The sequence below is a fragment of the Diorhabda carinulata genome, chromosome 1 (assembly GCF_026250575.1).
Source record: "Diorhabda carinulata isolate Delta chromosome 1, icDioCari1.1, whole genome shotgun sequence".
NCBI lineage: Eukaryota > Metazoa > Arthropoda > Insecta > Coleoptera > Chrysomelidae > Diorhabda > Diorhabda carinulata.
Genome location: NC_079460.1, coordinates 37,058,803 through 37,075,293, shown reverse-complemented (window position 1 = coordinate 37,075,293; position 16,491 = coordinate 37,058,803). Strand labels below are relative to the sequence as shown.

At 31.3% G+C, this 16,491-nt stretch overlaps 1 protein-coding gene across 2 annotated transcripts in view; it reads right to left on the bottom strand.

The window, feature by feature from the left end:
• The window catches only part of LOC130892492 (transcription factor Sox-19a), a 76,926-nt gene that overhangs the window by 11,663 nt on the left and 48,772 nt on the right, over positions 1-16,491 (bottom strand). For both annotated transcript variants that reach the window (XM_057797936.1, XM_057797943.1), the window contains exon 4: positions 9,895-10,049. In XM_057797936.1, coding sequence (XP_057653919.1) covers positions 9,895-10,049 — 155 coding nt within the window. The remainder of the gene's footprint in view (positions 1-9,894; positions 10,050-16,491) is intronic.

Below are 16,491 nucleotides of genomic sequence, written 5' to 3'. Positions count from 1 at the left end.
AACCTTCACTTTCGGTAATAACTTCTTTATCAGCATAAAATTTCTGTCAAGCGAGATCTGAGAATAGAAAATAGTTGTTCGAAATTTAAGTCATGCAATTTTAGCATCGTTTCCATCGTTTTGTGACATGGTACACTTTCTTTTTATTGTATTTTGTGCTTGTGTTTATATTATATAAACACTGATAACATAACCTCGCCAGCCGCCTTTTGCGTCTTTTCACGCTTTGAATTCGGTTCATCATGTGCAGTCCAGTCACCTGACTGTCGATTGGTCTCCGGTGTGAGATGATAGAGCCATGTTTCTTCCATTATCACACTATAACTCCTAGGAATAATCAATTTGTTGTTGTTCTCGACCGATTTTGAGCTCACGCGGTACCTACTTTGAACGAAGCTTCCGCTTATCTAAAGATTCATTCACGATATTTCCGACACTTTCGTTTGATACCTTTAGAGCTATCTTACTGTTATCCGAAATTATTTTGTGGATTTTTTGATATTAATGTCGGTGAAATCTCCGTGTTTTAAAGCCGAGCCTTGTCTTTATTATTATTTTTTATGCCAAAAAGCAATGCTTCAATGACCCAAAAAATCCTTTTTTTCTAATTTTTCGAACCAACAGAAGTTGCTTCACTCAAAATGCTATAATTTACAAACTAATTGTATGACAGCTTTCAAATATATACATTTGTCTTGTAAAGATTAGAACTGAAATATAAATATTTAATACTAGTAGAGTAATCTCCGAGGATGGGCCTAGAAGTACTGGGCCTGAACTAGAGATGACGGTAATTCCTTGAAAAATACCACTGTATTAGAAAGTACACAATCTATACAGCTTATGTTTCTAGTTTGAAGACACCACATTGTTTAGTATTTGTTTGGCAGCTATCACTAGTGAACGTTTTTAATGAATTTGTAAACATTGAAAAAATTGGTCATCGTTATGTGATACAATACTTTTATTTGAAAGGTCTTAACCCAACCAATATAAAAGCTGAGCTAGAGCTCATGGCGTCGGTTTGTTTGGGATGCGTGTGGGATAATTTTCATCGAATATTTTGAAAAAGGAAAAACTATCAACTGCGAGTATTATGCGAACTATTTGCAACGTTTGAGCAAAGAAATCAAGCAAAAGCGACCGCATTTGGCTAAGAAGTGAGGGTTGTTTCATCAAGACAATGTACCAGCTGACCAGCATCCGTTACTGCAATGGGCAAAATTAATGAATTACTACCTCATCCACCCTCTTAGCCTGATTTACTTCCCCCGGATTATTTTCTGTCTCCAAACTTGAACAATGAAGAGGTGATGTCGGCAGTTAATGGCTATTTTGAAGAGCTTGACGATTCTTATTATAAAAAGGGTATCGAACTTATTGATCATCGCTGGGAAAAGTGTATGGAGCTAAAAGGAGATTATGTTGAAAAATAAATATATTTTTTTCAAAAATTTTTGTGTTTTTTTTGTTAGGGCAGGTACTTCTGGGAGTATCCTCGTATGTGATAGCCTAGGAACTTTTCAGCACACTTAATATGATTCTATTCTTATCTCTACCTACCATTCCAAACCTGAAGCTGGTCATTCTCGGAAACATTTGCAAATTTTTATATACCTACACAATTTTAAAGGGTGAAAATTAATACTATTTTCTATACGTATTCGTTTTAAATCTTATGTAAGGTGGAAAATTTAATAATGTTTGTGAAAATGACGAATTATAATTTAGAATAAATAATCGTTTTCAATATATCTACTAGTATTTCATCTCTTCGAGTAATGTGACTCATAGAAAAAGTGAAATTTTATAGTTATATGTGTTTTATTTTATTTATTATGAAAACGAGAACTTTGTTGGCATTACCATGAGTTAGATGGAGCAAGAAATCCAATAAATTGCATACAGATATACTTAAGGTATATCTCATCAAGGCAACAAAGCTTACTAAATCAGGATTAGCGGTCACTTTATGACTGAAATACTTTTATTTTTACGATAAAAAAATTGTGACCATTAATTTCTGTTAACTGTTGACCATATATATCAGGATAGGATTCAGTGAAAGAGTAGAAACCTGTAAACGAATTATGCAAGAAAACTTTAATATAATCCACATGAGTAAGAAATGTATGAAATTTTTTGTTTCCTCCCCTCAAATTGATGAGGCGTTTGCAGTGTTTCTTATTTTAAACGATCCAAATAATGGATAATAATGAGGAAAGAGGGAGCTAACGAAACATGTATATTAATTCCGAAAAGTTCAGTATTTAAGAGATTGCGTAACAACAAGAAACAGGATAGGAAATGGGTTTAAACGTTGAGAGTTATAAACACATGTGGTAATGTAGGAAAGATTATGATAAAAAGAATCTTTTGCTCTGTAAACACAAAGGAAGAATACGTTGCTTATTAGGAAAGATTCTACTGGACATTTTGTAGAGGATGTCTTATAAGGAATGTCGTTTTCATGTGTGCAAAATTTCTACTTCTCAAGTTGAACATGTCGTAATTTTGATAAGACTAGTATCTAATTATATGAAGAGTACTATTGCTTCACTTCCATTTGATCATTGTCTCTTTGATTATTGACAACGCAGTACGTTTTTAAAATTCATGTATTGTTAATACATTAAATTAAGATTAAAGCGCGTTCTGGTCGTTCCCCTGTGTGGAATAAAGTATGAATCCAAAGGAGATATTGAAAAAGCAGTGCTATACTCCGAATATTGAGGCCTTTTTATCAATACAATTATTTAATAAACAAAGTAAACATTGGAAACCGACATTATTTATTATAGATAATATTTCTAATATGTACATTTCTGTATCTTAACAAATTTGAAAACAACCTTTATGTTCTAAATCCTATCCTGTAAAACGTAATGTATGTATGCTGGGGTGTTTCGATTGTAAAATAAACGGGTTTATCTGTTTAGTTAGTCAAGTGAGGTGATCAAGTCGGAGGTTTATGAGCGCTTGTGACTACCGCGGTAGCATGTTCATTATGTTTTTACATTCGAACTTTTCAAAAGTAAATTTTTTGATAAAACTAGTAGCTATAATGAAATTAAATAACACAATCTGTTTATTATTGCAACGCAATAATAATGTAATTGAACATTTTATGTTTACGTCATATTCTATTGTATAGACATATTTAAAAATTAGTTAAGAATAAGAATTTGTAGTTGTTTGAGAGCCAGTGGTAGATTTACCAGCAGGCTGAGTAGGATGTAGCCTAGGGCAGTAGATTTCAAGATTCGGCAAATTTTGTCTAGCAATTTCCAGTTAGAAACAACATTATTCTCACTAAGATGAGTTTTGATGAGACGAACAAGAGAGTTTCGAGTTTTTAGACTAAACGGTGATGGAATTAAGCGTATAGAAAGAATATATAAGAGAAATGGAAAAATATAACAAATAAGAAGATTTGATGACACACCTGATGAAGATATTGGAATGGGTGCGAGGTAACAGAAAAGAAAAATTGTATCCTAGCGATATAGAAACAGAATTAGTTCAGGAATGCTGATACTTTCAAAGCTACCTTTCACTTTTTACTTGGTATTGCTCTGTGTACACCAGCGTAAAATTGTTCAGATGAGAGAAACTTTTCTTGCTTGAAAATAATGAAGAACTATTCACTATCGATTTAAAACCAAGAAGCCAAGAAGCCTTAGCTCTTTTATGGTGTCAGAACTAATGAACAAGTTTTCGTATGACAATATAACTAATGATTTTGTTATTAATTTGTGAGTGTAATAAAAAATATGTATCAAAGTTTCTTATTGTATAAACTATTCACATTATATAAGTCTCAAAAAGTTTTAAAACATACTATACCTTATTAAAGTAGTACACGATTCAACTTTGCTTAAAATAATGTCTTTTAACATTTAATGTTGGGAAAATAATGAAGGATCTTACATAAACCTTTTGCTTCCACATTATTACGTTGAAATTTTTTGGATAAAAAATGTAATTTGAATAAGTATAAATCAAGGTATCGAAATTCAGAGGCCAGTAGAGGCGGAAAAAGATTCATAGCCTACAGTTGGCCAATCTGTGAATCCGCCAAAGCAATACATGTAATGAGTATCGGTGAAATGGGACCAATTTTATTACGAGAAAAATGTTGAGCGTAGTATTTTAGTTACCAAACCTGGGATGCTGAACGTTGTAAGCTCTGAGATCTCGGTTGTTTTCTAGTTAATTCTATTTTGTCTAGGGTAGAAGATATTGTAATTTAAAAAGTTGAGAAAATGGCTTATTTTGGGATGTCTGAAATCCTATTCTATTATAAGATTTAGCTGGACATATATCAGAAAGTAAATCGCTAATTACAATACCATACAAAAACTTGAGCTTTGGACAGAAAATCAATCCTTGTTTATTAGCTGACTAAAGATGTATAATTTTAAAATTAACGTGGAAGATGAGATAGTTCATTTGGATTATACCACCTGTATATAAAAAAACAATGCCATATCACTAGTGAATGACAAATCCACATTTGGCGTGGATTCAACCAAAGAAAATCCACTTTTTAGACTGCTTTTTGGTCTCTGGTCTTTCGTAGTAAATCCAAGTTTACGAAACGATGAAAAACTTCTTGTAGTTGGACACTGAACACTACCGTGGGAACCTTCTCATAACCAAATTATCATTTAAAATTTCAACAACTGAGCCATGTGAGATCCATAATTTTCGCGCTTTCAATCTCCGATGTCCAAAACTGTATCGTGAATTATGTCAACTTTTTCGAGTGTGATGACTAAAGCATTCGGTACTCAAATGACTAATCTCTGTCAACAGGAGCAGTATTTTTCTTTCAGTTGAGACTACATGTCACACAGATTTATTGAGCTGCTTCAATATTTTGGTTGTAAGCGCTAACGCAAATAGGGTTTATGTGAATCTAGATTCTAGATTAATGCTTGTACAGGATATTTAATTTATTGCATTATAAAACTATTCAGCTATTGAAACTTCACACTGTTATATTTTGAATAATATTATACACTTGGAGACCAAAATAGTTCAGATAATATGAATTTGAATTTTTTTGGATGTTATTATCAACCTGTTTACAGAATATAATCATTGTTGAACTCCTATTCAATAAATCCATGGTAAATTAGAGTTGATAAGAAGAAGAAGTTGATAAGAATTAGAGTTGATAACGAAATGATTGGCTTAGCTTGATTGATTTAATTTGTTTTTGCATTGGAAACAGTCACTCAGATATTCAGTGCTGATTGATTAAATAAAACATTGTACAGAATGAAATATTAGAATATTTAAACATATATAAATCCCAACTATAAATTTATTAAAAAATGTAAACCAATTTTCAAGCTTGACTGTACGCATCTAGCAAAAGAAATGGAGCGTAACGCGGGGGATATATTTAAATCGTTAGAGTCCTTTGTCCGAGATGATCTATGTCCTAAATTGTCCTGCAAGGTGCTGCTCTTCGCGTTCACAATGCCATGACGTATTACTCCGGTTCTTTGTGGATGGAATTTTCAAGTTTTACCGTGTCGTTTTGGAGTATGTCACTCGTAAATCTTTCGAATTTACCAAGGCGTCTGTTATACTATTTCAGAAAATTATAACTGGAGAGAACGAATAAGGAAACTGGGTCGTGATGGAGAGCTACATAAATACGGATTTATTATCGTATTCAGTGTTAACTTCAATAATATAACTTAATTAAAAGACACATAAAGAGCCGATTTTTAGTGAGTTAGTTGAAAATACACGAAGTAATACACTGTATATTGATTAAATTAGAATACTAGCTATTATGAGCTCATTTCTATATATCCAGAAACGATTTTGGAAAGTTCACATATTCGGAGCATAGCTGGAAACATGGAATAATCATTATACAGTATTTTCTTCCACTTTTGCTTTTCTCAAGTTAAACAATCCCTCGAGTGGCACGATTTTGAAAAACGTAATATTTTTAATTATAAAATTTGTACACCAAACGTTAAAAACAAGAATGCAAATCTTTAAATGATAGAATTTAGAGATATATTCTTTCTTTTTATACTTCTTGCGCATACATTATAAATATTATTAAGCCCTCGTGAAAGATTAACGTTCGTAAAAATGTTGTTTTTCTGCTATCAAATTGAAGGAAGCTATCTGATGGAAAGACTGATATCTTTACTGATTTGCACTTTTCACCCATTTCCTAAACTTGAATAGCTTTAAAATTGATGTCTTTTCGAACACAAGGATAACAAATTGATGATAATCCCCCGAAGTTTCACGTACAGTTCGTATTTTCTGTGACTAACGGAGTGTGAGAAAGTACCGGCTGGATATAAATATGCCGAGTCACTTTTTGTCCGAATGGCAATTAGAGAGGAATGACCAGGTGGGCCTCCTTCCTAAATATAACGAAAGTATATTATAGTAACAGTTATTTGTAAACGTAAAATTTCATTTGATATTAAGACCTGTAGATATATATATATATATATATATATATATATATATATATATATATATATATATATATATATATATATATATATGCTTATATCGATATTATAAGATGTGTTGAAAAGAGACGTCAAAAATTTTTTAAATAGTTATAAAATTTGGCACGTCCATATGTTTGTGGATCTTTTTATTTTTCGAAACCTTAAAATGTTACAGTATATTACTATATTATGTCGATGATGTCGATAACTCTAATTTTTCTACGTATTTGTCTTTCAAGCTCACATCCAGCATTTCATGACTTAATTACTCTTAATTACTGGTTTCTAGATCACTGGTAATATGAACCTTTCGTACGTTTTATTTTCCAAATATTCTTATTCTTAAAGAACTATTTTGCCAAATGCTCTGCTCACGTTAGATGTAATTTTTTCTTCTGAATCGTCTAAAATTTGGATTCCACTTCAATTCATATACATGTTCTATTTGTTTCATGGTTGTGTTTCAATCCTCATAATTTGTGTTTGGTCAAGATTTACGTACAATTCTTTATCTTTACTTTTTGATTTAGGTATAAATATTGGAATTACAACGCCAGTAAACATTTAATAAAAAATGTAATTGACAATATCTTTCCCGGGATGTAGGGCGGTCCATGAGTTCTTAGCCTAACATAAAAAAGAAGGCCACAAATAAAAAAAATGTGATCATTTTTCAATATATTCTGCCTTTATTTCCAAATAATTTTCGGAACGTCTGACTAAAGCTTCTATGCCACTATGAAAATATGATATATCTTTTAGAGTCGAAATGTTCGTACACGAATAAATCACGGCTATATAGTGAGTGTTGAATCTCAGGGAAGCCTCATTCATGTACAGTAGCCTTCGAAAGTGAAGAAGTGTGGACTGGAGCATTGTCATGAAGCAAGAGCACACCTCGGCTGATTTTGCCGCTCCTTTTTTGGATAATTGATATGCTGCGCAATCAAAAAGATATCCTCGCAGTACCAAAATATTTTAGTTACCTATCACTTGTTCGGTGCTTTTCGTAACCTTTATTTTTTTTGGCACAGGTTCTTCTCTCCGATGCTACTCCATGAAATCTCTTTTGGATGTCTGATAATGGAGAAAGACCAAGTTTCATCACCCGTTATTGATCGGATTACACTTTTTTGGTCCTCGCGGCTAAGCTTTAAAAATCCCTCACATTTTCACAACTTGACGCTGCTTTTGACTGCGTCGAGAATTCGAGGCACCCACCTTGCACTAATTTTTGTCATATTTAAGAGCTTTGTGGGATCGTTGGAACACTTATTTTGGAAATGCTTGATTGTGCTGCAATTTCTTCTGTTTCTAGGCTTCGGTCAGTTGGAACAATTTCTTCTATCTTCAGAGTAATGGACCTCCCGTACGTGGGTCATCTTCTAATGATTGGTCCCAGTGAAACAACTTGGACCAATTTTTAATTGTTGAAAATGATTGACCCAAGCCACTGTAAACAATCTCTATTCTATTTTTGATTTATGTTGGTGTTAATCCTTCTTTAGTCAACGAAACTCAATTTGATACATTTCTCAAAGCAACTGAGTGGTAGTTCGAGCTCTACTATAATGAAATAGATCGAAGCAGCAAGTTGAAACCTCGTATAGAGCTTGTTGAGACCTTGATGCGTATATGTAGATTTCTGCGAACGTATTTGGTAAACTAATAATGATCTTTTTATTCAACATTTTTATTCGGTATTACAGCCATTAATTTTTCGTTTCATGTTTCCCTCTTATCCACTATCTATTTTTGTTTTGATCTGCTTATTTGTTTCCTTTTTATTTTCAATTTTTTGATGTTAAGTGTCTTGGTTAGTGTTTTTTAGTCTCATTATATCAATTTATAGAGCTGTGAGTTATAAACACAGAAAATATCATCAAAGATATATCGTTTTTTCGAATTTACGTTTAGTAATAATTCGGTGTTTTTCTTTTTCGGTGTTATTACATAACGTCATTTCATTGAATATATATTTATATAGTGATAATTAACTCCAATTAACTTATATAAAAATACTAAATAACATCTCCATTACAAATATATGCCAATATAACCTTGCGGGATTAAAATATTACTCTATTTAACCTATCACAACTCTTAGTGAATGTTATGAAACCAGATATGTTTTCCAGTGTTAGCGTTTGGTGTTCATATATTGAAACAGTAAACACAGACAAAAACTAAACCAACACCATCAATACACTTATTTGTTGTCTTTCCATTCGTTTTCAATTATTAAGTAAGTGAGAATTGAATTAGAAAGCTCAAAAATATACATTTGTTTCTCTTGTTCGTGATAATTGTGTATACCTGATTTTTGCTTGTTTCACTGATCACCTATGATGACCATTGTTCTTTAAAATAAACAGTGCTAAATATTCTCGTGGCTACTGCATACGAAAAATGTTTTAGAACATTTAAGAAATGATAATTCATCAAATAGTTGTTGGCGTCTCATTTCTTGAAATTTAATTGTCAGATATTACTTTCAAATTAATCACTAATCCTGTGATTTTACCTTAGATGTTAGAACTAAATCACATAGAATGTTTTCATTTTAAACATTTCATTGTTATCAAAAATCTACAAGACAATTTCTACACTGGCTGTCTGTAGAGCGTCAAAACGGATTTTTAATAACGCACGTAGCAAAAAATAATTATTAATTTCAAATATTTTTCCGTATTCCGTGGTTTCTTTTAGTTGGAAGTGAATAATAATACACATCTGATTTGGTTTCATAAATATTTATGTACGAGGGTGATGGAAAGGTGATGGAAAGGTCCGAAAAGGTCGAGAAGTGGTGGTAAAGTTACCACATGAGGGGCGCCCCAGATGAGAACTTCAGCGCTGTAGAAAAACTCATTTTGGTAAACCGAGGCAGTATTGTTCGCGATATGGTTGATTAATTGGCCATCAGCGTAGGTAGTGATGAGCAAATTATTCAAGAACAACTCGTTTACCGCAAAATTTCAGCCAAAAGGGTACCAAGACTTTTAAGCAAAAATTCACACGCTGGGAAGTTTGCACGCGCCTCCGCGAATTGGGTTGGGAAACACAGGTACACCCTTCTTATAGTCCCGCCATGCGAAAGAGGCACTTGGCGGACTGCGATTCCAAAGCTGAGTGGAATTAGAATCTTTTATGCGTGAGATTTTTACGAAGAAGGCATCCGAAAGCTTCCGAAGAGAAGGCAAAAGTGTATGAATGCGACAGAGACTATCTAGAAAAATTGTAACAAACAGCTCTCTAACTAGCAAAATTTCGGTTTATATTTGAACCACACTCGTATATCGAAAGTGCTTGAATAGTGCTTATTATAATTAGTTTGAGCTATTTATACAAATTTTCAGCCATTTTGTAGGAAAATATTGAGTGAAGTTACCTGTGCTGGTGCCGCTAATCCTGCAGACATTGCAGCAGCAGATTGTTGTGCAGCTGCGGCTGCCGCAGCCATAGAAGCTGCACTAAGTGAACCATAAGCTGCTGAAGGATTATAGTAAGAAGCCATAGATTGACTCATACTAGTAGCAGCCATACCTGTAATAAATAATGGAAAATAAATTTTGTATAATTTTAATTACGAAAATAAGAATATATTGTGAATAGTGAAGTGGAGAATACATTTGTATAAATTAAAAATTTTCCATTGCACTTTTGATAAATCTGAAGCAACTCGATCTGTTGTTAGATTGAGTTCTCCATAAATGTAATATTTGGATCATGTGTAGTGAAAGATGATGAATTCCCGATAGAATGATGGATTATGAAGATAGTAGTTTTATAGTAGTTTTGCAATGATATCTTTAATAATTTCAAATTTCTTAGTTTTATTCATATAAATTCAATTTATATTATTGGAACAGTAAAATACGTAGTCTTTGCTGAGAATATATTATGAGATAACATTGATGATTACTTGTCTATTCATGTATTGATCTATCTTCTATAATACTAGAGGATAAAATAATTTTAATTATTGTAGAGTTCGCAGTTTGAATATCAAATAAATCTATTCATTTGAAAATTAATCAATTTGAAGAGAAGGTGGTAATTATTGCAGACAACTGATTGATTGTCTTTAATTATGGCACTCAACATAATTGACTTCATAATACGTTATGCAACAATTCCATTACTGGATAACCTTGAAATATATACTGACGCCACACTTTGTATAATATTTTACGTACATTAATTGTTAATTAATATTTTTTGATTTAGAAGATTTTCTTTTTCATAAATAACGACGTCAATGAAAAATAATGAATTACAACATTATTGCATCAGTTGTTGACAGCAAATCTATTGACGATTTAATTATGATAAATCTTCACTATATTTCAACTTTAATTTGAAATTAGGTACATATTTTTTTCTATTCAATGAAATAGAAGCAAATAATAGCTTCAGTAAAATCTCCATATTTTCAATTTGGGCTAAATCTTCACCTGAAATGTGAAACGTTAAAAATACTATACATTTTACATCCAATAGGTTCCATTTATAGTTTAAAATGTTATCTATAATAATTATGAATCTTGACGCTAACTCTAATCCTCTATATATTAGCTTAGAATACGAAATGGCATTAGAATCAAATCTACACTGCAAATATAAACTTTGTTAAAATATTTATTCCAAATCCTGGTATAAATTTCGTCGTACGATATCATATGACAGCATCCTGCCCGTGGTCCTCATGGAGTTTTTTAAGGCCGATAAGAGTCCTTAGGCGTTACGTGTTTACTTCAACTAAGCGATTCTATTAAATCCTTAATGCGAACAAATTTAGTCTAGGAATATATGTTGAGTTATCTAGGTTTGTTCTCTGTTCTCTCTATTATGAAATATTTAAAAGGTGTACATCCAATTTGAGTAAATATTATATGCGATATGAACAAAATTTGTTAAGCTTTTTACTTCCATACAAGTAATGAAAAATATGTACAAACATGTAACACTATTTTCATTGTTTTATTTTTGATTGGCTCCAGTAGATAATATGGAAACTTTTTCTGCACTAAAATTTACCATTTTGAAAGTATCAAATATCTAAATTTATGGACTAGAAATAATGTTAAACACACTTATGAGATTCTACGGCATTCCTTAGACTTGCAAAATCGTTATAAACCGTTTTTGAGTCGCATTGATGAATATTCGCAATTTTTCATAACATTTTACTAAAGTGGCAAGACTTATCAAATGAAAAGATTTTACTCTAGGCAGAGGTGCATTTTAAATCATTTGAAACGCAGCCTGGAATGATTTCTAAAAAAGTTTATCCATTGATTGTTTGAATCAGTGAAATAGCTGAAATTCGTTATAAGTACCCTATTTCAGAAAAAGTCAAATAAAATATGGAAGAACAAAAATACTATTAATGCAACTGATCATATATATTCAGTTATGATTGTTGAAAATTTGAAAAGATAAAATTTTTATAAAAATGTTAAGGTGGCCACGTACAGTCACCATTTGGAAGTAATGGCAAAATCATTATTTTGTCGACATTTTGTCATGATAAATTTGTAGTTGTCAGAATATAAAGATATGGATATATCACTAGAAATACTAACACATGACAATTTCCTTTCTCTTATTCATAAATTAATTTGTTCGAAAATAGTACTGTATATTATCTATCAAATAACTTCATAAAAGCGTATTCAATCATACTCTACAAAAAATTTTTCTTCTCTCATCGTCTTTCTTACTTAGATTTTCTTGTGAAAACATGTTTTCCACTACTTTCAACATATTTTTATGTATCGTATACCTACATAATCAGCAATCATAAAACAAACATTCGAAAGCTGAAACAATGCAAAACAAAACGCATCGTTGGTTGGGTTGGCATAGCCATGCGTGAGGTACAATAATTTATGGATTTAGAAACACGCGAGGTCATTTTCACTGAAATATTTGAATAGATCTCTTTTCAGATACACGAACTATTATAACAGACCAGCTCGAATTTAATTATATATAAATTCAACTACATTTTTAAATAGAAATGGTGTAATGTTACTGTGATATACATTACAATCAATTATTTGTAGAGCAAAGAAAAATTAAAAGAAGATACATCTTTCGCTAGTGGCAATAGTTAGTGCCGTACTGAATCTTAGTTAATAATAACTTACTTTTGAAGTTGAAACTATTTTGGTATAATAATCTAAACTATTTATAGTAGTAATGTAACTTGTAATAGTGGATTCATCTTATACATATATTAAAAAAATTGAGGATTTCCGTTCAGGCGTTCTACCCAACCGATTTGCTTTTATTTTTTTTCAATTAAAGGTATTGATGCACAGATCAGCCATCAACCAACGGATTTCATCTAATTTTCACCATTCTCAAGTTATGCTCAATTGCGATTTCCCCCTGTACATTACTTACGGGAGTTTTTCACATACACACATTCTATCCTCAATATCTCAGGTTCTATTCAAGATAGAGACTTCTTTTTGGTTTAAGAACACTCGCTGAAACACCTTCTTTCTTTTGAGTTTTCGAACACTTAAATCGGTTGAGTTGGAGAGGAGCTAGGCCCGGACATTCAATGTGGAGTTATGGATTTTTGTAGGTTTTTGGCAATTTTTCTACATTCAAAGATCTATATCTCAGGTTCTAATATAGCTACAGAGTTCGTTCTTTTCTATTATAATTATTTCTGATACTTATTTAATGGATTCGATGCGAGCGAAGCCGCGGGTAAAAGCTAGTTTATATGAATAGTTTTTATTAGAACTAGCTGCTAACATTCTTTGTATTTGTATTTAAAACCAGTCATCAGTTTGAAAATAGAGTAGCATCTACGAATTTGAAAGTGAGATGTCATTTAGATACTTAAAAACTATGTACACAGTGGCATATTTGATTACGGGAACTGGCCGATGTTTTCATTTGTTACTCATCTGTTACGAAACTACGAGCAGTTTCAATATGCTCCAGAAAATATGACCTAAGTACTTGCCCAGCAATCACTAGAATCAGTGTAATTAATAAAAACACTTTTCTGGAAAACTATTAAGCTGTCTGAACTATATAAAACTAAACCTAAACGTTTGATCTTGATTTGTTATCAGCTTGTACGTGGTGATATGGCGCAATATTTCAAATCTTATGAAAACTTATACTAAATGAAATTGAATCAAAACTAAATAAATAAAAAATATTTCATTAGGTATCAAGTATCAATAACAAGCAACCCTCTATCTCTCCATATTCACAATATCCGACATTTTTAGTCTGCCATCCTGTCACGATATTTATATCCATATACTGCAATTTTCCCTGGATTAAATATGATGATTTGAACACTAATGTCTAACTACGTCAGTACAAGTTCAGTAAAAGCAGTTGAACAGAACTACATAACATTTGGCGTCAAATCTTTAGTGAAAAAGTATTCGTCACTTCAAATGCAAATCGAGTTAAACCCAAAAAATCCAATATTCAAAAAGAGAAGTTTTAATGAAATAAATAATTATGAATTAAGCTTTCAATATGATATTTACTTCGAAGATTTACTATATAAATTCGTTTGTCGATTACATCAAGAACAATCCTAAATATTACGAGTAACTTCTCTGACACTTGTAGGTATTTTATGCACATTAGGTACGTTGAGTTACGTCTAAGAAGGTGTGGCATCCCGCATTGTAAATCGATTGTCGCTTGTAAAGTTCTTATAAAAAGAATAATGATTATAACAAATAGTGTATATGGGAACGTAACTGTAAAATAATAATTGTTGTTATTCTTAGGCCTTATGCAATAGTAGAATAAACATAACTTTCATACAATGTTTAGATTTCTTCTTCATTATTCAATTTTTCGGTCCTTGAAACCTCCATGGGGATTTCGGTTACTCTATCACTCCAATTTATACTAGAGATATAAATAAAAGAAATTGAAAATCACGTTTTTAAGACGTTTTAAAAGAGGAAAACAGAATTTGAAGAAACCTGTCACAATCCGATGGCAAATGTAAAATATTATACATATAATGCAGATAAGGTGCAACTATACAGAACGTTATGTCGCCCTTATAATATCCTCTTTTATATATTTTGAAACTTTCATCAGTTTCGAAAAGCTTGAATGAACGCTTGGCTCTCATATTTACAATCGAATTGTGGGAATAGGTGTATAAATTCAAATTTACTTTTTTAGACTTCATAAAAACATAGTTTGTAATGCTTCTCATAAATTTTATTTATTTTTCGATTTAATGTTTTTGTAGAACTAAATACAACTGTTTTGAAAATTTCAAATGCGACATACCGACAAAATATGCAAGTGACTCATCACACTTTCATGTATGATAATTTTCGACATTTGAAATTTGCTTCGATTGAATTAAATGATTTCTGCACCAAATTAACTGTGAGAAAGCATCGATCATTAAGTTGTTAAGTAGCAGAAATAACAATGTCAAAAACGTGGTATTAAAAATAAAAATAGCCACCTGAACTAATCGTTTAATTAAATTAAATTAAATCATACCCTAAATATGATCAGGGGGTGAAGTATATATCAAATTGTCTACATCAATCGTGAAAAAAATTATGATAGAAGAATGTAATACTCATTTGAGACAGGTAAATAGCTTTGATATAATATTTTATCATATTCTCTCTTATTTCTACTTATTGATTTATTTAGGATTCGACGAATATTATTCTTGTTAGAGACCATATTTTGTGTCAACTTATTCACGGTGATAAAATGATAATAAACTTTCGTTTTAATTTAGACATCAACAGAAAACGTGGATGTAATAATAACTGAAGAGCCACATTAGCACCGGTACGATAATTTTTTTTGTAACTGTTTCGATGCTTCTAAACCAATTAAAACTTTATATAAAGCGACATAAAGTTTTAATTAAAATCAAACTGTTATTCATCTGAGCAGAAATTCGAACATCCTGCGCGAATGAAAGTATTAAACGTTAATTGTTGAGGAATATTTACGGAAATAATTGTTTTTTTGATGGTTGGTTTAATATCAAGATTTATGTGAATGCTCTAGATTTATTTCACATGGGAAGTACAATCATGGTGTACATATTCCTTTATATTTTCATTACCATATTTCTATCTACTTTTAAAAATAATTTAATCTAGAAATCAAGACGTGAAAATTGATGATGGCATTTTTTAGAAACAATTACATATTCATTAAAAAACAAAAACATTACTTTAATACTAATGTTATTAATTATACCAAACTTGACAAGAAGACAATTAAAATTAATTTCAATTAAAAGCATTTAATATTCTTTCAATTAGTGAAAATGTTTAAAATGTCTCCTTTAATATGTTTTATTAATTTCATTATGAAAAAAATTCAACGATAAGTAATTAGAAGAATGGTTTAAAGCCACAGCATTTGAAACACATAGCACTAACTGTTATATAGTCGGTGTGCAGTTTGAAATGGTAAGACACTTAGAAAATTGGGCTCGTGTGGAAATTTTTGCTTATCCGATAAGTACAAAACAACATGAATCATATGTAGTCTCAACATTCTTTACCATCTTATTATCTTATTTACTATTAAACGAATTTCGTCTCTACAAGCAAAAAAAGCAGTTATGGAGAGTAAATGCCCTGGATCACCAACGATAAAGAAATTTAAGATTATACCATCTGCGAGTAAATTCAATGTCATGCACCATATTGCTGAAGCAATGCAATAAGTATTGAGAAATTTCTAGTAGTAACTCTGAAGTTATACTTTCTACAGCTCAGATTAGGCCAAGGTCTATTTCCTATTTTTGCGCACTTATTTAGCACACGGTTCTTTTCAATAGGGCCAAGACGGGTCAAACAAGTCATTTATGCGTTTTGAGAAATGCCTAAATAGATTTGGTGATTATCTGGATAAATGATAGGCACCTATGACTTTTAATTCTCTTTTAGGTTTTCGGTTTACTGTTAATAAAAATTTCTTCACTATATTT